Genomic DNA, 21,407 nt, shown 5'->3' with positions numbered 1-21,407 from the left:
GCATGTAAAATAATAACTTCACAGTCTGTGCCAGCTCATTTGATAGATATTCTGATTTCAGTTATAAGGTATTATGCAAACTTTGAGGGGGGGGAAAAAGATTCTATAGGATATGGAAAACACAAGAAAAGCTGCTGTCACAGTGATTTGTGCTAGTTCTCTAGTTCTTTAATTCTCTAGTAATACAACCCAACAAACTCAAGAATCTTATTTTTGTCACTGAATATGCATTGGATGCAGATATCTGGATTAAAAAAAAAGTTCAGATCACTTTTGATTAGAACTGCACTTCATATTATTAGAATGTGATGGATGTGTTTGGATGAGGAGGAAGTTCAGAGTTATGTTTAGATTTCTTCTCTGAGCAATTTATAACCTTAGCATTAGTCACATACCCAATCTCCAGTCCCTTTCAGGATATATAAATAAATATAGTGTAATATGTGAGCAGTAAAATTTATGACCATTGATTGATCTCATCGGAGCCTCTTGCTTGCATTTCTGAGTAGAGGGTACAGAAAAGAATTTCTTAAAACATGCACAGGCTTGATTCTTTCTACAGACATGTAGTCGCAGTAGGCTAAATCCTGCAGTCTTCACTCAGTCAAACTTGTTACTTAATATGATGATTAAATGAAGAAACTGAGATTTTCCCCTCTAAGATGAAACTAGGTCCTGTGTAGAAGACCTGTCCAAAGCTTATGATCTTCTCTGAGTCCTGAGAGTCAGAAAAAAGTGTTAAGTTCTTGTGCTGGTGTGAATCCTTGGGATGCATTTTGTTCCCCAAAGATGCAAAAGTTAGCTCTGTCATCTATAGTGTCCCCTTCACCTTAGCTGTTCTCTATTCTCACTTATGTCTCTCAGATTTTTTTCCAGGTTGCTGATCAGGTGCCTCCTGAGTTTCATCATCTATCCTTATTTTTTTCCTACTTTATCTGCAAGGCAAACAAACAGAATATTAATAAAGTTATGCTTCTTAACTCATTTTCCCCCATTTCCCAGACCACGTAATAATACATGTGCTGATTTCAAACTCTTTTGACATTCTTACCTTTTTGGCATTCATCAAAAATAATTTTGACAAAACAAATTTGTGAAAAAAAATAATATTGATATTAGTTCTGGCAATACTATTATAAATAATAAACAGTTGGATTAATCAGTTGAAGCTCAGCAGAAACTGGGAACTTCAGTGTGTTATCCCATGAACGAAAACCACAGATGTTCTTATTTACCTAAAGCTGTAGAATTTTGCCCTGTGCTGTGTTTGCACATGTGCATGCATACACACGTATACAGAGTGCAAATGAAACGGTCTGTACACCAAGGCTCCTTGCTGCTGCCTTGCTGCAGAACTTTCACAAAGTATCAGTTTTGCTCTTATTGGTAATGTAAGTGATCTGAACCCCCACTGTTTTGGAGTTTTGAAGTTGCCTTAGAAGTTATTTCCTAGTTTATTATTGGTGTTTCTTATTCTGGCCAGGTTTTATACTGCCCAACTTGATAGTGATCTTAACATAAATGCTACTTTTCAGAAAAATCAAAAATGAGTTGTGCCCTCTAGTTTCCTAAATGTATTACAAAATAGCTACTTGAATATGTGGTTGAGTGTTTTTGAAGGACAGTACAGATTTGTTAAGGTTGAAAACTTTGATGCAGGTCTCTGAAAGTCTCTGTGACTGTAGGCAAAATTTTTCTTTAAGCAGCAAAAATGTATCCACCACTTTGCTTCAAGGTTGTGTTTTTTACCTGAGTGTTGGCAAGTTCTTCTTCTGTCCCATGTTGCCTTGTATTAGAAGAATCCGTGTTGTTTCTGTGAAGCTGCTTGGTCTGTACATTCAAGTCAGCCTCTCCTTGTGACCGAGTCTGTTGTTTGTTTGGAGCTGTGTCTGTCTACAGCCTTGAAAAACATTCAGGTATCTTTTCCTCTGGCTGGTTATGTTGTCTGTGCTCTACTGTTTTCAAAGCAATGGTTATCTATTCACAGATTTTTATTTTTTTTTTCTCCTTCCTTCCTCCCTTCAAACTTTCCCAAGACAAGAAGAAAAAAAAAAAAAAAAAAAAGGAACAAAAGCCAGGCTGGAAAGTAGCACTGCCTAAAAAGGAGGAGGTTTGCCTGTAAAAGGACCACGAGTCCAAGCAGCAATTCCTAGAGTCTCGGCCTGTAACCTCCAGCAGGACAGAGGAAGACATTTGCAGTCCAGGTTCCCCTGTGTTGTGCTTCGGGGTGAGGGGAAATATCCCTTCTGGTGGGAGTGATCTTGCTGGAGAAACTGTTGGGAAGTTCTGTAGCACAAACCCTAGTTATGATGATCTGTGAGGCAGTATCTTTGCTGAGGTTTTGGGGTGCAAAAAAGTGGTGAAATTAGGGATGTGCAAGAAGACAACAGCTGGGCCCCTGCATTTAGTTCAGCATCCCATAAGGAACAGGAAAAATATGGTAATATTGTTGTGTCTGCTGGAATGAGATCTGAACACATGTATGCCCTTCTAAGGACAGAGTGATTCCTCTCTTGATTTAATGGAATCAGTTTTGCAGCATACTCTTCTAGAAAGACCACTGTCTTAACTATCCTCCAGATTACTCTTGAACTAGGCAATGGCTAGTTGTGTGGGTAGCTTCCTTTCAGACATTAAGGCCAATCCAGCTGGAAGTGATATGGAGGGTGATGGAAATCATTCTGGAGAGTCATTAATCTCCAATACTAATAGTTTAATGTCAAAAATGTGGAAAGAGTTGGGGTTTTAATTACTTTTGTTCACAGCTGTGAGTGGTGATTCACAGAAGTTATAGTGCTAAGGAGTGGAATGAAGAGGAAGAATATTAGGATGAAGCAGACTTCTGCAATTGTTCAATTCCAGAATTCACAGTCTAGTAGCTTTATGCTACATTAGGCACACTCAGTGTGTTCGTGCTTATAGAACTGGTATTGATGCCGTCAGCGCTGTGCTTCATTTGCCTGGATTTGAGCTGGGAAAACACTAAATGAGTAATGAGAAAAACACAAACTTTTTCTCTTCCAGAAATAAATTGTAGCACCATGCTAGGTTTCTTTACTGTTTACATTCTCTGGGTTCATCTAACAATGCTTTTGTTAGGTCTTTTCCAAACATGCTTATATCTGGTCTGGCTTTGTTCTCAGCATGTAAACTGCATGTTAGCAGGTGGACTGTGTGCAAAAGGCCTTGGGAAAGTCCTGCTGTAATACTAGGAAAAAAAAAATGTAGGAAGAATTAGTGACAACACTTGCTTTTTGATTTGGGAAAAGGTCTCCTAAAAAAAAAAAGTTAGTTAAGAGCAAGTAACTATGGACTCAAGAATAATGTTTTTAGAGGGTTCTTGCTCAGTAAGTCTTCCTCAGGAAGGAAGGATATGCAGGGATAGCCTCAGAAAACTAAAGGAGAAGCTAGGAAAAGTATCGATGACTTGTGCTGTGGCTTCCCCTGATCACAGGCTCTGCTAGCCCCCTTGTGCACACTTAATGCTGCCTCCTGTAGCTTCGAGCAGCATCCATGCCTCCTCCTGGAAAACTGCAGGATGTCAGTTTAAAAAAAAAAAAAACAGTCTGAGAGGAAGTGCTGCACGCAGATGCCTGCAGCACCAAGTGCTGGGGAGCCAGACAAATTTTTGAGATTGGTTAAAAAGTCAGCAGCTCCCAAGAAGTACAGGAGACACCACTTGTTCCACCAGCATATTTCAAGGCACTGCATCCAGAACAGGACCAGAAAGTGCTGGTCCTGCTAACTTGTTCTGGGTGTGAATATCTTTGTTACAGTGGAGGTAGTGATTTCTGATCTCTCTAATCCCGCTATGTGGTCTTCCTGAAATCTGAAGCAGTGCTTGGAGCAGCAAGGCAATCTTTCCCCCTAAGAGCTGCTCGAGCTGCTCTCTCAGGCTGCTTTGAATCTGTTTTTTTTCTCTGAAACAAAGAATATATTGTCCCATGATCTTAGTTTTTCCTCTCTCCTTCCTGTATCATAACACAGCAGACAATTTAGAAATAAAAAATGGCTACTAGTTGCTCAGTGATCCTGGAAAAAGGATCGAAGTATTTTGCAACCTTCACATTATTTGTCTCCTCCTCCAGTTTTTATGATCCCTTTCTCCCTTCCCCCTGTAAAAAAAGAAAAAAAAAAGCTAAAAAAATATTTCCTCTGTTATGTGGCTAGTTCCATATGCAACACATATAGTGAGCTCATCCAAGAATGATGTTTAAAAATGACCCATATTCTGAGAGTTAAGTAGATCAGTTTCTTCAGTGCTGCACTGACAAACACGGGCTGATTAAATTCCCTTAGTGGAGACAAGTCCCACTTTGACCTCTTCCAAAGGGACTGCTTAATGAATGAAGACTGATTCTGTTTGAATAAAGTGATCTGCCTCTGTTGACAGTGTAAATAATAAGCAGGTTCTGGTTTTAATCATATTGAGTAGCATTTAATTCCAAAATTATTTCAACTATTTCAGTTGACACATGTAACGATTTATTTCATACTACTCTGATTATTTTAATACATCCCAGTATTCTAATTCCTTTTGAAAAACAAAACAAAACAAAAAACCCCAACACATAGATGATGCACTAATCAAAATTTGGGACTAAAGAAATTCAATTCAATCAGTTTCTATCACCTTTGGTGTCACCAATTGTTCTGCAGCGTATCTCAGGCCACCTGTGCAGTAATCATTTATGTTAAGGATATTGTAAAATAACCCGTAAGAAACAGTTTCACTGTCTCTAATGCTGGATCAAAAAGAGCCTTTTAATGTAGAGTCTTAAATGTTATTAAGGTAGGGGCAGATCTAAGATTCTTCATTTGAATAATTAAACTGATTTTGTATTTATAAAAGCATTTCTAGGAAATAGTGACTTGATGGCATGATTGTTACTCAGATCAGCCCTATTGTTAGGATTAAAATGCATGTGAATGTGTTCCTTTTGTTCAGATGTTTTAGCATTCAAGGAGAAAATTTGTTGCATAATGAACAGCAGTTTTAATTATTGTCTTATCATCACCATTGTCTCATTCTTTAGTAAGATTCTGATGTCATGATTTTCAACTTTTGATGGCATACATGACTCCTAGCTTGAGAATTTTTTTAACATTTTGATATGAAGATAGGTTTTAGTTAGAGAAACACTTCTTAACTGGGTCTAATTAAGGATATATGGTATTCATGGCAATTGAAGCTGGAAATCAATTTGTCTAAAATTTTCAGAAAAACTGGTGAGCAGAGAATCCAGATTTTGGGGGGCTTTTGTTTAAACTGAGTTTAAATTGTGGCTTTCAGGTCTGAGTTTGAGTCTGGTTATTGAAGCTTACAGCTTCATAAAAATACTTTATTTTTCAGTATAGGATTTTTTTTTTAGTGTGCAGAAATAGAGCTAACTAAGATGATTGAAGCAGAAGTTGTCATATCCCATAGAAAGATTCTTTTTCATGTTACTTCAACCATTATTATTATATTCTGTATATAGGAAGGAGATGTGCCATACCTAACCACAGCTTCTTACTAGTTGCATTGCAAAAGCGGTGTAGAGCAGTCCCTTTTCTTTATGATAATGAAGTTAGACAACAAAATTACTTAACCTTGTAACTCTGAACAAAAAGAGTCTACCATACCTGCCAAACTATATTTGTAAGTGGGCTAATTGACTCAAACCCAGCATAATTCTAGAAAGTGAAGATGGCAGCTACTGAAGATACTCAATAGTGTATTATAGGAAATGGATTTTATTCATAGTATCAATGTATTAACTTCCAAATAGTTTTAGAAAGCTCTTCAGTAAAATCCAGACATGCTAATAACATTATCCTGTTGAAAGTGAATGGAAGCTTTGCCAGCCTAGTGTTTAAAGCTGTCACCAAGAATCTTATTTATTTGAAAAATATTTATATTGTCTTAATAGAAATTGAAACTATTAATTCAAAATTTACTATTCAATAAACATGCATTTTATGTTGCATGAATATTGTATGCCTTCTTAGTTTTAGGTCAGGCTTTTAAAAGTAAAATCAATTTCTTTCCTCAACTCTATTCATCATGAAAAAATATAAATTCTGTCTTTTATGAAGCTGTCATAGTTCCTGAGAAATATTAGACCCTGGGGCCCACTACTCCATTTAAAACATTCTTCATGTTCATGTCATCTTTTTTTTGCATTCCTTTTGCTTGTTTGATGACTTTTATTCTTCCCCCTCTCATTTAGGGAAATTCAATATTATGTCCCTATTCTGTCCCTTTTAAAGACAACTTAATAGAAGACACTAAAAAGGAGGGATTTAGTATTTTCATTTTTAAAGGGAATATAGCTGGGTTCATCATATTGTCTAAAGTCTTGGTTTTCCTCTTTTGTATTTTTTGTTTTCTTGCATATTCTCTGAAAGATGTAGGGCATCCAGATTAATTGAAAAAGAACCAAAGCTATGTAAGACCTCATTCTCAAAAAAATGTTTACATCCTTAAAGAAGCAGGTAAATACATGATGCGATTTGTAAAAATGCATAGAGGCACTTAATTTTAGGTATTCAGCTAGGCTTGCATCTAGCAGTCTTCAAATTCTGAAATGCCTGAAGTTATGCTGTTTGGGGCTCTAATACATGCTCCTTTTTGGTTGTTTCTTGGTTTTTTTTGTTTTTGTTTTTTTTTTCTTTTTAAATCCACTCTTTTCCCGGCTTATTCTCCCAGAATTGTTCTTGTATCCAGGCTTACCATGACTAGATCCTTCTTTAAGAGGTCTAAGTGCAGTCAGTGGTAACTACACAGCAGCAGAACGGGTAGCAGAGTTGTGTTCTCAAGGGTACATATAGGGAAACAACAAGTCTCCGTGTAGGCAGTTTCTCAAGATGCTCTGACTGATGAAGTAAGTAATGTAGTTCAGAATATAAGAGTTCATCACTCTGATGATTTGGAGCCTGGGGTGTTGTTTGTTTTCCTTTTTTTTGTACCAAACTTTTTTTTTTTAGGTTCATACCAACTGCAGGTGGGATTTGTGTCACCAAACTCTAGTTATCTTAAAGTTAAGTGCCCATTTTCAGCTAATTGTCTAGACACTCTCTATTGTCAGTGAAGAAATCGAGGCACTTCAAGAGCATGATTCATCCCATCCTAAAATAGATATCTAAGTTGGGATGAATTGGAAGTAGCTATCTTTCTCCACCAAATAGCAGGCGAGCGCTGACAACTGGTTAGGCAAAAAGATAGGTGAGATGGTCCCCCTCTGAGCTATTGATATATCTCTTATCCCTCCCTGTTGCTTCACTGGTTTGGGAGATGAGTGACACTTTTCAGTATTTGCCAAATAGGGCAAACATGTTGAACAGTTGTTAGTATCAAATCCATCAGGTTCAGGAGTACTTAGAGAAGATGATGTATACAGTTCTGCTGAATCCGTGCAGAGACTGTGCTTTGTTTTGGTTGTCAAATGGTAGCTTAAAGAGCAAAAGCTGATGATCAGTAAAGCATTGTATGTATTTCAGGTTGGGATCAGCCTAGAAATCAGCATCCACCCACAGTGAAGACTCCACTTGGTTACTCCTTTGTACAAACAACATCAGTGGTACTTCAGAGCTATCCTGTCACTTGCTCATTTCTTTTCTGAAAAGTAAATATTCTAGCTGGAAAACAAGCCCATAATGAGTGTATAATATATCTCAACAATAACTTGAATGAACAGCATTTCACACTGGCAGAAATATTAGACAAGTTTAATACCAACTGAATGGTTTTCTCAATAACTTTCAGAACAAATATCCATTAGAACATCAGTGAAGGCTGAAACTTTTTCTCAACAAAGAGAGTAATCAGTAACACTTTTACAGCAAAAATTCTGTGCAGTAATTTTTATTCCCTTGTATTATTTGTGAAATGAAAGGAATATGCCATTTAACATTAAATTTAGAAAAAATGTTTATATTTTGAGGCATTTTTAATAACAGAAACAAATAAACCAAAGGCAATTATTAAGATTTCATTTGTGTCTCCAGAACTAAGCTTCTGCTAAATGTTTTTCATAACTGGACAATCATATTTTTCAGATGATAGTGAACACTTCACTGAGAAAATGATGGACAAAACAACCATTGCTGTGACAGAGGATGTCACCTCTATGCAAGTTTGCTTAACAGTTGAAAGGAACAAGCATGTTTATTAAGCCTGCACTGATACTGGGCTGAGGTAGGAAAAAAATAACACTAGTTTCCATTAAGGTCTGCCCATCTCTAAACTAGTTTTCTTGGATTTTGGTAGCAATATAAGTATGCTGGCAGGCAAATTTACCCTGTTTCTATGATAACTTTGATGCCTGAATTGCTCATTTTTTTTGTCTCTTCCCTTTGTTACTCTAGTTCAGGGAATGGAATACCCAAGGACAGGTGTTTCTGCTAGCTTGTTAACTGAGTTTTCTTTAATTCATATGCAAAAGCAGTTATGCTCATATGTTTATATTTTACTGATACCGTCTTAAAGTAAGAACTGTAAATTCTTAAAATCCCATGCTCTGTATGTAAGGAAATCCGTGCTGCAAGACCAATTCTACTTGCTTAATGCATGTTAAGATGGAAAGAGACCAGTTAGTTAACTGGTGTAATCACATGCGCAATGCAGCCATCTTGTCTCATCTAGCTGTTCCTTCAGTTGTGCAAAACAAGACACTGTAGATGTTTCAAAATCAGAGGATTCTTCTATTTTACTTTCATTAGGGCCTAATTTCTGTTAGCATTCTGATATTTTTGGCCTTAATTAAGATAATTTCTCTCCCTTACCAAACTGTGACTATAAAGACATACACATCATGGTTATCTTTTTCATCCTTTTAATAATAAAAAAAACCTGTGGCAATTACTTTTCCATTTATTATTGTGTTATATATGTTTATTTTTTACAAAGGAATTCGACAAGCAGATTTCTGGAGTTCTTAATGGAGTTGAAACAGTAGCCTATGCATGTCATTGTACATGCATAGTGAAATGATGAACATAAATCACATCCACAGACACACAGAAAACAAGGCACTGTTAAGACTGTACAAGTAATAAATGACCAAAAGGTTATTGATACATTAAAAACTGAGCTCCTAACTGTATCAGTAGTCATTTTAACACCCTAAAGCTGTGCATTGTTTTGCAGTTCTCTTCTTAAAAGCCCAGCTGTGTCCCTCTTTCCATATGTATTGGACCCCACATTTGTAGGTGAATAAATTGCTCCAATGTTGTTGCTGGAACGAACCAAAAAGTCAGCCAAGCGTTGTGTCACACATGTAGCGGTGTTGCATTTCCGTTTCTCTAGGTGGTGACTACTAAGGTAAAACAAAAAGAGTCAAGATTAAGTCAAAAGATGAGCAATCAAGTGTGCCACTTCTAATAGGCATTTGAGCTGTGCTAATGTGGGAGTTCTTTTAATATGTGCACAAATACAGGAACATTACAATCTTCCCACCACCTACTTTGTGCCTGAAAAAAAACCTTGCGCTGTATGCTATTATCAGTTTTAATGATGAGGATTATTTAAATGCAAAGACCTTAACAGTTATATGTCATTTTTATTGATATTCTCCATAGCAGTTTATGACATCTAGAAAACCTGTAATGATAGTATAGTTAAGACAGTAAGTGAAAACAATGACTAAATGTTTAGCTTTAAGCTGAACTTCTAAATCTATTCAGAGCTCTTGCTGATATCACGAGGATTACTAACATAATGACAATCACTAACGTGTATTTAGTTCTCTTGTTCCCACAGGATCATATCCCGCTTTCACTGAAGTGAACAGTAATCTTCCAGTCCACGTCAAGTGGATTGCACCCAATGACTTTTTCTCCCAACTGCACCATGTTTCGTGAGAGGTGGCAGGCGTTGCCAGCTTCTGCTGACTTCAGTACCACTTAAGATTTAGCTCTGTCTAAACAGAGATTTATTCACTACTGCAAAGCTGCCACGTCTTTGTTGAAACACCAGAAACTTGAAAGTGCTTTTGTGGTAGATTATAATTTGCTGGATGAGACTTTAAAGAGTGTCCATGGAAGAATCCATATCTAAAACCAACACTTTGTGGTCTGAATCAACAGACGATTTACAGAACTCCGTGTAGAATTTATGTAACTTGAGAATTATTTATTTTTTTTAAATCACAATACAACAGTTAGCTTGAGAGAGCTTGGGTTTTCAAACATGTTTCTTCGACCACTATGTTATTAATTCAGACAAAATGCTTGCTGAGATTGCTTATTGAGTTATTGTTAATTTTCTTTGGTTTCTTCATGTTGATGTGGCATGAGGTAGACAAGAGTTTGCAGCAAAAATTTACTGTGAAGAGTGACAATTTCCCAGTGTCAAAGTCTGAGCAATTACCATGAGTACATTTTCCTATTGATTGACTAAATCTGCTATCTAAAATGTTATATATTCTTTTAGAGTTACTTGTATTAATCTAAGAATCCAAATGGAATAGCAGTTGAGAGAAATGTCTGCACTATACTGGTATCTTCATCAGCAAGTAGGCAGCAATTTCTAAGCAATTAATATTTTAAATATGTAGTTGTAGTTGAAGGAAATGGTTGGATAGGTCTTGATATAGCTTTTCTTAGGTTTCCATGGGTATTTCTATTGATTTACAAAGAGTTTAATCAAGCCCTTAACATATGGGGTTCAAACAGCAACTGGTTCTCCTGGAAATCCTGATTTGTTTGTGGAGACAGAATTCTCTTTTTCATTAAAGGTACAAAACCAGGCCCTGACACTCCAAGTTTAAAACTGCAGTCCTTACAGGAAGCTACTAGATTTCTAGCTGATGTCTAGCCTGACTGAACCCACTAGACCTGTTAGCTCTCTGCTCTGTAGCTTTTAGTTGAATATGTGCTTCAATGAGACAGTTCACACAGTAAGAGATTGTAAATCAAGGCTCCAGAAAAGCAGATAAGGAACCACACTCATAAAGGTGATGCCTTGTGTTTGGGTATTACAATTTTTTTTTTTTTTTTTTTTTTTTTAAGTAATAGTTGTAAAAATGTGGGAGCTTAGTCTCCATTATCAAAATGTTTTGGAAGATAATCAAATTGCCATATAATAATGATTTTTTTTTTTTATAAATTCAGAGAGAAAGGAACAGGCAACTATACAGACACGTGTAGTTACTGAATCTATCCATGACAGAATTGTCATTGAAATAAATTCACTCAGAAGCCTGATGAACAGTTAGAACAGTTCAGTCCTGTTTATCTTTTCATATAAATTGCAAATACTTTTTAAAATGCTATTTTATTCATTAAAAAGATACCTGAAATTGGATTTATGGATTTATAAACATGAATGCATTTCATACTAGTTAAATTCTATCAGAGCCAATTGCTTCTTTTCCTTCTTCCCATGATTAAATCGATATTTAACTCTGTAATGAAATATTACTTTCTTAGAGGAAATAGTTATGTTATAAACCAATTCAATTGTAGCAGATCATTAGTGCTATTAAGAAGGGTATATTTTCTTTTTTTTCCCTTCAGGCTTGGAAATGTGACAAATTTAAATAAGAAAGCCCTTTCAAAATACACCTTTCTTCTCAAGTTAATGTAGTATTTGTAACCTTCTTCATTTATGAAAGCATTCTAATAATTGTAAAAAGTGATTAACTTATCTGCAAGTTTTGTCTTGGCTTAATTTACAAGAAGGGTATTTTAATCTCTTTTTGACAATAGGCAACAGACACAGATAGTCACAAGTAACAGAATATCACTGGCACGAAGTTTACTTCATAATTTAATCCTAACTGATATGACCAGAAGAAACAAGGAAAATCAATACCTTTTTGTCTCCACTGCTGGTTGTTCCGGCATTTCCTCACTAAGTCCTGAGAGTGTATTCTGTGACATTACTGGCAATATCCATCCTTGTCTCTTGGAAGTACCATCAGACAGATCATCAGCCACAGATAGTAATCTTTAAACAACAATAAAATACCCTGTGAAATTGAATAGCTCTATTTTTGCTCATAATATCTGAGACATGAAAGCAAAAGCAATTCATGCAATAATCTGAACAATTTTTCCCCCTAAAAAGAAATAACTATGATTATTTATTACTCACTTCTCAATAGGTGTAGCTTCCAAACAGCTCAGAGTGACAGAAAGTGCAATGAAGAAAACTGACAGCTTTAGGTTGCACATTTTTGCTTCCAAACTTTCTGAAAAGAGTAATGATTCAAAACTGAAAGCAAATGCAAATACTCTTCAGCATATCCTATTACTGATGCCCATTCTGTCCTAAATCAACAGCAGCTAGTCTTTTTTCACAGGCTAGATTAAAAAAATGATCCCCCTAAGTTTAGTGACACAACACAGTTTCAGACAGATAGCTCTCAATAGTAAATATTCATTTTCCATCATTTTACATCTAATTCCAAATACAGTTTTCCATCTGATAATTTCAATCCTTTCCCTTATCTCTGGTTTGCATTTTTCCAACATGTCCCAGACTCAAATTCTGATCCCAGGTGCAATTTACCTGGAAGTTTTCTTAGCCTTTTCTGATTAATAATGAGAAACATTGTGCTTTCCTTTCTGTTGCACTGCATCTTAACTGAAAAAAAAAAAAAAAAAAAAAAAAAAAGGAAAATTATTTACCTTTCAGTGGTCAGGGAGCTAACAGAAGAAGCACTCCTGTGTTAGCAAGAAGGGTGCATGCAACAATTCCACACTTGCATCTAGCGCTGGAGTATCCTTTTTCCCCCTTCCTTGCTGACAAGCAATACAGCTCTTATATACCCTTCACACCTTTCTCAGCTCTGACATCAGGCAGCACAGAGAGACTGTCATTAATTCCCATCCCTATAGATAGAAAGTACCCCAGAAAGGAGCAGAGGCAGATAGGTCATTATTACATTAGCACATCAGTAAATATTAACCTGGTATATGCAGGATGCCCTTGTGAAGATACTGTAATAGCATATTGCACATCAGAACTGTAGCCTCAATTTTACAGTTCTGATAAGATGCTGAGGTAATATTCCCTGTGGGTGTTTTCAAGGGCTCAATAAGGTAACAAAAGTTCTAAAGAAAGCTGGAGTAAATGAAACAGCAGATCACCAGTAATTGAAATGTAACAAAACAGATATCTTAGAAAAGATAGAATAGTTAAAGTTGTGGAGGTTTGTTGTAGAAGTATATAATGATCAAAACAGAAAGAATATTTGAAAGGATAAAAGCTGTATGAGGAATAAGAGAAGAGTGAAAATTATTAAAATTGACAGATAGGGTGGTCATTCAGGGTAACAAGGTAGGAATCATGTACGTTTTTCAGCAAAGTATAAATATGAATGCAAATTCCGTCATTATTAATGTAAAACCTTATGTTTTACTAACACTGGTAGATTCTTTATGTCATGCATGAAAATTGTGTCAATTAATATTTTTAAGAAGGCAAAGACTAGGATTAAAAAACTACAAAATGCCAGAATAAAGGCTGCCTGTGCAAATTTATTTCTTCTGTGTGTACAGAATATGGTTCAGGGAAAAATACACAGCTTTTAATAGACTAAATCCAGAGTTAATAAATTACCTGGTTGCAGATTTCCAAGGACACAGATTAGAGTTATTTTTTCCCAATTTCAGTGGGCATTGGGCAAATTACTTTTTTTTCTTTTTCTGTCTCATTAGTTGCTTTTAAGTGCCCAAATGCCTTTGGAAAACAAGTCTATCAATTATTTGTGGAGATTAAGATGCTGACACAAAAGCTCAGGCAAAGTTTTCTGTGATAAGAAGTTATCATATGCATCTTCCATATCTCCACAGAACATGAATTAATTCATAACTGCTTCAATGCCAAGTACATTGCCTTAACTGGATGCTTCCATCTTTTCTGGTTTAGTCTGTAACATCAGATTTTCACTGAAATGGCTAAAGTTCCAGTGCTGGCTCTCTTCAGACATCGGTGCTATTTGAGTTGAATACAGAAGGAATGTTTAGCTGGGATGATAGCCTCTTAACCTGATACTACAGTTAGTCTGCCAGTAAGACTTTAGCAAATGACAAAATATTTTTTTGTTTTGTTTTCATGGGTTGTTGCTTCTGGATATTTTGCTCGCTGTTTTTAATGATACGATGTTGTGATTCAACCCCAGCCAGCAGCTAAGCACCACACGGCTGCTTACTCGCTACCCCCTGGTGGGATGGGGGAGAGAATCAGAAGGGTAAAAGTGAGAAAACTTGTGGGTTGAGATAAAGACAGTTTAGTAAGTAAAGCAAAAGCCGCACATGCAAGCAAAGCAAAGCAAGGAATTCATTCACTCCTTCCCATGGGCAGGCAAGTGTTCAGCCATGTCCAGGAAAGCAGGGCTCCATCACACGTAACGGTTACTTGGGAAGACAAGTGCCATCACTCCAAACATTCCCTCTTCCTCCTTCTTCCCTCAGTTTTACATGCTGAGTATGATGTCATACGGTGTGGAATATCCCTTTGGTCAGCTGAGGTCAGCTGTCCCAGCCGTGTCCCCTCCCAGCTTCTTGTGCACCCCCAGCCCACTTGCTGGTGGGGTGGGGAGAGAGGCAGAAAAAGCCTTGACTCTGTGTCAGCACTGCTCAGCAGTAACGAAAACATCCCTGTGTTATCATCAGCACTGTTTTCAGCACAAATCCAAAATGTAGACCCATGAAGAAAATTAACTCTATCTCAGCCAAAACCAGCACATATACTTTGTTTTCTCCAGGTTCCTGTCATCCTCCCCTGGATGGACAGTCCCAGTGTGAGAGAAGTAAGGAGAGTGTTGTTTTGTCTTCACCATGACAATGTGTTCTGTGCAACATCTGAAACAAGTGTATCTCTCCAAAGAGTCTTCTGAGGTTATTTTCACTGTAGTGCTTGACTAAAATGAAATAACATTCTGGTGTTATTTTCACTGTAGCAATTTCATTCTCCTGAAATGAAGGCATGATTAGATCCATTTTACAGAGATAGAATTGTGCTAAAAAAAACAATTATGCAAATAATCTGGCTGGTGATAGACACCAGCCAATATCCACACTTTGAATACTGAACTCAAATGCCTTGGTGCACTTCTTCCAGGGTGGGAAGAGATCCAAGTCATGCTGACACTCAGTAGTGGTGCGTGTTCTCAGCTCTTGTGAAAAGGCAAGCTCATGTTGTTTCAACTCCTGAAAAGCAGCGGATAGATCAGGTGCACTTTGCATCTGAGATGTTAGATTGGATGGGATATTCAGAATCAGTTAAATTGTAAGGCATCTAAGTGAATGGTTGTTTGGTCAAGCTTGAATCAAGTTATAGGTTGATATAAGAAAAGTGAAACAGGCTTTTCAAAGAAATATTGGTCTGAAATCCTAATTCCAGCTGTCCTGCAAGTGGCTTTGGGGAGCCTCTAATGCTTTGAGGGAAGAAGAGAAGGCTGATTCTTGAGAGCATTGTAGAAATGCAACTGGGCTCATGATGTCCCAGGACCGTTGTCTGCTTCCCAACCACATAGCATTTTGACAGGGTCAGCAAGAAGTCTGTCCAGCTATTATTCCAATGTAATGTTAACAAAATTAAGGTACTGTGGCTTCTGTTACAACTTCTCTTAAGCAGAAGTAATGTTTTCCCACACAAACAAGAGTGGAATATGAAACCGTGGAATCTGTCTGACACCAGAAGTATCCATAAGTCAAATTTCAAGATCCTGGCACTAACTACTGTGCAGTTACTCCATTCACTGAAGCAGTTAGAAAACTATCTTTATCACTGACAAAGTTCCTTAATCTTGATCTTAGGAAAAAAAAAACCCCATAATTATTTTGCGTAACAAATATTATCAGCCTAAGGAAGAAATGAAGCATTCTCACTAAAGAAACCTACCACCAATTCTATCCTGAGTAGTTATATGGTAATTTTACATATTTATACTGGAGTTTAAGTCCGTATGAAAAGATTTTTCTGAAGTATGATGCCTATATGAGGGTTAGTGGACACCAAAGCTGAGGTTTACAAAGAATCCAGAAGATATGGTATGCCAATGCCCTCATTCCTTCTGGAAACCACCTACAGAAATGTCTTGAGTTCGAAGATGATGAACATGCGCACTGTAATGTACTGGCAGCAGAGGAACAGGGAACCATTCTCACCTCAAGTGTCTGCTGCTCTTATGTACTGGAGAGTGGGGTTTATCTGACTTAAATGTGAGATGAATAGAGAGAGCATTCTAGTGCCCGTTTCTAATGTAGAAGTCTAAAATAGCTCAGATGATTTGTGCTTGTTCCTCCTTTTTGACTATAAAACCAGCCTTGGGTGACTTGCTCAGGTATAGATATTTACACTGCAGGTATCTAAATGTATGTGAAATTAATTCCATCAGGGGTGCTTTAACTCTCTTATGTGCTCAGTTGTTAACGTTCAAGGTTGTCTCCCTCTTCTTCTCATATTTACCTTTTTCTTAGGCTGTTCTTGACACCTGCTGGACAGCTTTTTCCTGCTTTTAATGGATCCTTTTCAATTTCTCAGTTCTACATTTGCTTAATAACATAAATAACACACATTAAGGCTTTTGGTAATGGATGTGTCTTTCCAAATTGTGAGTGACAAAAAACCATTATTACCTGTTGCATGAACTTTACCAGATGCTGTTCTGCTGTGTAAGGTAAATGTCTCCAGTAAATTACATTGTTGCTCAGTTACCAGGATCCATAAGTGTGTGAATAACTCATGGTTTAGTTTTCCTGTTGTATCAAAACAGAAAAGGAAAAGCTTTAGGCATTAACCTGAAATGAGCATATTTCAATTTTTTGAATAAACCAGAAATAATAACAACAGCAGCATTAATATGCATCAATGTAAATATTACCAGTAATGAAACAGCACGGTGCATGTGTCACTGCTTGTGACTGTTATATGAGTTGAGCAGAATGTTTCATGTGATCTGACAAAGTTGTTTCATTTTTATAACAATTTTATTAGCCTTTTATTCCTGTTAAACAAGTCCAAATCAAACTTTGAAACAAAAGTAAAGTATAAAAAAAAGGTTTCACTGGTAGTTTCAGTACCTCTGAAATATTCTAAGTGCCTTGTGTTCAAATGGACAAATCTGAAATTAGAGGAGTAAATCAGGTGCCTAAACATAGTTTTCTGCTACCATTTTAGATGTCCTAGGATGAATCCGGCTAGCAAGACACTGTTGTAGCAACTGCAGACTAGGTGGAACATCAGAGGGAATCTGGAATTACACTAGACAGCCATGACTAGGAACTTGGATTGTTCCCTAAATTTTTATATTTGGATGCCAAAGTCTGAAAATTTTGGCTATAATACTCTCTTCCCAGGAGCTCTTGCTTGGTGTTGTCTTGATGAATACTACAATATTTGTATTTTCCAGTGTGTGGAGTTGTAATTTGCTACTGTTAGCACTTAATCTGTATGTATCTGCTTTGTTCAAATACTGTTTTATCAAATACGCTTTTGCTAGCATGATTTTCTTTGTTACTCCTATTTGGTGTGGGACATTTCAGCATGGATAAAAACTCAAAGACCTCTTCTTGTTGATCCCAAAAATGATGTTAAACCTGTGGAAGAAGCAGCAGAATAGGTAGTAGGAGCAAAGTTAACAATTTCTCCCCAGTGGAAAAAACAGGTGATTCAGAAATGAAGGGTGGCCATCTGTGGGATTGACTAGTAAATGGAAAGAAGTAATTTGGATGGTTATCAATATCTTAAATCTGACTTTTATGATGTATTATGCTACTCAGCTCACACCATTGACAGGACAATGATGTAGCCTCAAAGGGCTATTGTTAATGATTGCCCTGAGAATGAGTTCAGCAGAATTTGTGCTGAATCAGTTCCTATAGCTGGGAATCTCCCAAGTTAGAGGAACAAACCCCATATTTAGATCAGAAAAGTCACAACTGACAGCACAGTGATTGATGAATTATAGTTCCTAATGCCTTTCCTACTTAGAGTTTATAGAGTGTTAATTGTGTGGCTTCTATTGGCTTGCATCCAACAATTTACCTTTGAATACAACAGAAGGTTTAAATTATTGATTTTCTTTTCCCCTGTCTCTTCTGCAACCTGCTTCCAGCAGTATAAGCAAAATCAGAACTCTCTTTTGGTTGTCAGTGTCACTTACAAGGGCTCTAGGCAAGGCTAATGGTAAATAAGTGATATAAAATAGTATTACTATTCTTCCTTTCTGGTAACCTAAGCCATCCATTGCTTCCTGCTATGATCACTCTCTAAAGTCACTGTCTATTACAATTCACCTATAAAAAGATATTCAGCTTTCAGATATATTGCTGTAATGTATAGATACCACCACTGCAATAATATATGGAGTCCTGTAACATGTCAACTTGTATGTGTACTTCAAAGTGGAACAAATAATTTTGCTAAAAGGAAGGCTATGGCACTTACTTGGAGCATCTCCTGTGGAGTCAGTGCATTGTAAGTTCACATCCTGGCTCACTGCATAGGTCTCTCCTTACAGAAGAGTCCAGAGTTACTATATTGCTACTGAATGTGCAGGATGAGGTCTCCCTGAATGCTCCTGTAAGGAAAAAAAAAAGATTAAGAAATCAGGTGTGTGTTTCTGATTTACTAAGTGTAACTGTGAGAACTCTCCACCCCCTCTTCCCCACCCCAGCATCTTATAAAGAGCACAGACATCAGTAGAAGATACAGTGAGACCAGGAACCATCCTCCATGCTCCCCAGACTTATTTCAGTGGAGGTGAATCGCTAGTAAGTACAGAGCAAATGGAACCATTCACCGATAACAGGAATTGCTGATTTTCAGAATAAATCTGCACAGAATCATGTCAGCCCTTCCTACCTGATCCAGTGCATAAGTTTTAACTAAGTTTTCTTTTAAACTATCTCACTTTCAATAATCAGACTCCCCCTGCCCCCCTCCCCCCCGCAAACTGCAGCAAGAGAATGACAATCTGGCTTTGTCTTGAAACGCTCTGAGTCTTTTAGATGATGCTGTCTTGACAGCTCTGCTATTAATAGTGGCATTTTCTCTGCTGTTTAAAAGGGAGAGTTGTGCTGAACTGAGAATCAGTCGTGTTAGTAATAATTTTTCACTAAGGGCAAATGCAGTGTACTAGCTTACGTAGGAGGATTTAGGTTGACAATACCATGAAACGTAAATTAACTTATTTATGGTATGTCAGCACATGTGGCTGCAAAATAAGATAGCCCTTCTTCAAAGAGAAGTGCAGTAGGGCTGCATTTACTGTATGCTTGGATTATTGTATGTGTGAGTACAAGACCTGACCTTTTCATTCTACTTGGAGATGAGAAAAGATTTTGATAAGCACAGGGAACATGAATCAGTACATGAAATTGTCTCTCTACTGTAAGAAGTCATTAAAAATTCATTAGGACTTGAGCATATGTATCTGGAAAAAATTACTGGATTTTTGCTCTGTTGTGGCAGTGTCTTTTACACCAAATATTGCTGTTTCCATCCATTTAGCAACCACTCCACTTTTGTCTGAGATCATCCCTGAAAACAGAAAACATGAATGGTATCGAAAAGTCAGTATTTAAATATGAGTTCTCACAAATACTTCAGGAGCTACAAGTGACATGGCTGATTCAAAAGGTGATGTTTTTTGCAATAAACTGTTATTGAACCAGATACCCAGTGGAAAATTTAAGGCACTGTATTACTGCAAGGCAAAAAAACCCTGAGGCTCTGGAAATTTTCAGTCATTAACATATTAAAATAATTTCATATTAACACATATTCTGCCAATAAATGCTACAGTTTCAATGGGCCAAAGCTGAAAAGTCATCATAGCATCTGATTCAGGAAAAAGCCTTGTACAGAGCAGCAGAGAAGCACATACTTCAGGACAAGTGTCTTCAAAATCTGTGGGTGTTGAGTATGTACTAAGTGTTTATTTAGAATGGGTATCTTAAGCCCTGCTTTCGGGTTCAGAGTCTTTTCTATTGCAGAAACTGTTATCTAGATTGGTGGTGGTCTTTTTTTTTTTTTTGCTTCTTGATTTACAGGATTCCTACACATTTCTAGATGGAGGGGTAGACCCCTGGCTAGTGACTGTGATTCTAGTGACTACAGGCTTGATTTCATTACTCTTCACAGAGGCCCTGTACCCCCTCCTGATGCATTTTCATGGTCTGTAAAGGGCTAGTTGTATTTTAGAGAACTATCACATAACCACACTGTTCATACTTACTGGTATTGTGGTAAAAAAAAATGAAGAATGCTGGCAGTGCCATATATAATTTCACATCAACGTAATATTTCACATAAATTCATGTCAATGAAGGGTTAACACATTCTTAAATTATTTTATATGCAGTTGTCATAAACAGTCGTAATCTTCTCCATGGTGTTATGGATCATTACAGCCCACTGCTCTAGGTCATATATCACCCTGTTGCCTTTTACAATACTCATAATAGTCTATAGCAATTGAATAAACAACTGTTAGAAGAACCATAAAAGTTGTCACTATAGAGGTAAGGTATGTTTTATTAGAAAGTCTTAAATGTACACTATTATTTGAAGTCAGTTCTTTAATTTCTGTTGTCAAAAGAGGATGTATATTTCATGCAACTCATACCTTTCTGATCAAGAATACCTGTTTTGGTGGATGCTATGAAAATTTTCCATGTTTTAAAAATGAGGTGTTAGAAAGCCATGCTTACAGGTAGATGCATAGCTACATGCCTGATTCCCAAAAGTTCTCCCATGTTCCTGGAGCTTCCACTTGGATGTTTCACACCCTTTAGGACTGAGCTGTGTTAGAAGAGGTCCCTTTGTAAAGTGTACCTAGAAAGGCCAGGGGTATCACCTTTAAGCATTTTCTAGTAGCTGGTATCTAGCCTGCTGTGTGATGATATCTCTGCACACAAAGCGTATTATCACACACCAAAAAACTTAGGGACTTGATGGATAGCGAAAGTGAAATGCTATCAGGTTACATAAACCACTGATTGATGAATCATAGTTAATGTCATTTTTTTTAGAGGAAAAGACTCCAGAGAGACTTTAAAGCCTTTGAACTGCCAGTCAACCTACAGTACATTTATTCCTTTAACTTTTCTTTAAGTATGTTCATGAGACAATATGCCTCGTTAGTGGAACACTGACGTCCTGAGCACACAACAAATCCCTTTGTACTTTAAAAAAGAGGTACTGCCCAAAAGTATATAATTAGATTTTCAACTTTTTTTTTTACATAGGTAATTTATTCTGAAAAGCTGTTTTGACAATTGGAACATTTATGTTTTCTAACATTTAAAAATAGAATTTTTTGTAACAGATTGTCTTCCAGCCTTGTGGCAAATTTTACAAAGAATAAAGAATTTTATGTCTCCATAAAGTTTGCCACAAGGCCAGAAGACATGAACCTGTTTTGCTGGAACAAAAGCAAAATCTCCAAATCCATACAAGTGGAAATCAA

The 21,407-nt window shown here is 36.9% G+C and overlaps 1 protein-coding gene across 1 annotated transcript; it reads right to left on the bottom strand.

The window, feature by feature from the left end:
- Positions 1-9,106: 9,106 nt before the first annotated feature.
- Positions 9,107-12,159, bottom strand: LOC104135127 (islet amyloid polypeptide). The gene is made up of 3 exons (XM_035888556.1): positions 12,080-12,159; positions 11,798-11,932; positions 9,107-9,299 (listed from the first exon to the last, which is right to left on the bottom strand). Exons 1-3 carry the CDS (start codon positions 12,157-12,159, stop codon positions 9,107-9,109), a joined length of 408 nt encoding a protein of 135 aa, XP_035744449.1.
- Positions 12,160-21,407: the final 9,248 nt, after the last annotated feature.

The sequence above is a fragment of the Egretta garzetta genome, unplaced genomic scaffold, assembly GCF_000687185.1.
Source record: "Egretta garzetta isolate BGI_Z169 unplaced genomic scaffold, ASM68718v1 scaffold81, whole genome shotgun sequence".
Lineage (NCBI taxonomy): Eukaryota > Metazoa > Chordata > Aves > Pelecaniformes > Ardeidae > Egretta > Egretta garzetta.
Note: the sequence above shows the minus strand (reverse complement) of the source record. Positions and strands in the feature narration are given on the sequence as shown.

Excerpts from the sequence above, each read along its gene's own strand:
- LOC104135127 (XM_035888556.1), bottom strand. The coding sequence starts at position 12,159 with ATGTGCAACCTAAAGCTGTCAGTTTTCTTCATTGCACTTTCTGTCACT. Across the intron at positions 11,933-12,079 it reads GAAGCTACACCTATTGAGAA|ATTACTATCTGTGGCTGATG; the intron begins GTGAGTAATAAA and ends TGTTGTTTAAAG. Across the intron at positions 9,300-11,797 it reads CCAGCAGTGGAGACAAAAAG|TAGTCACCACCTAGAGAAAC; the intron begins GTATTGATTTTC and ends GTTTTACCTTAG.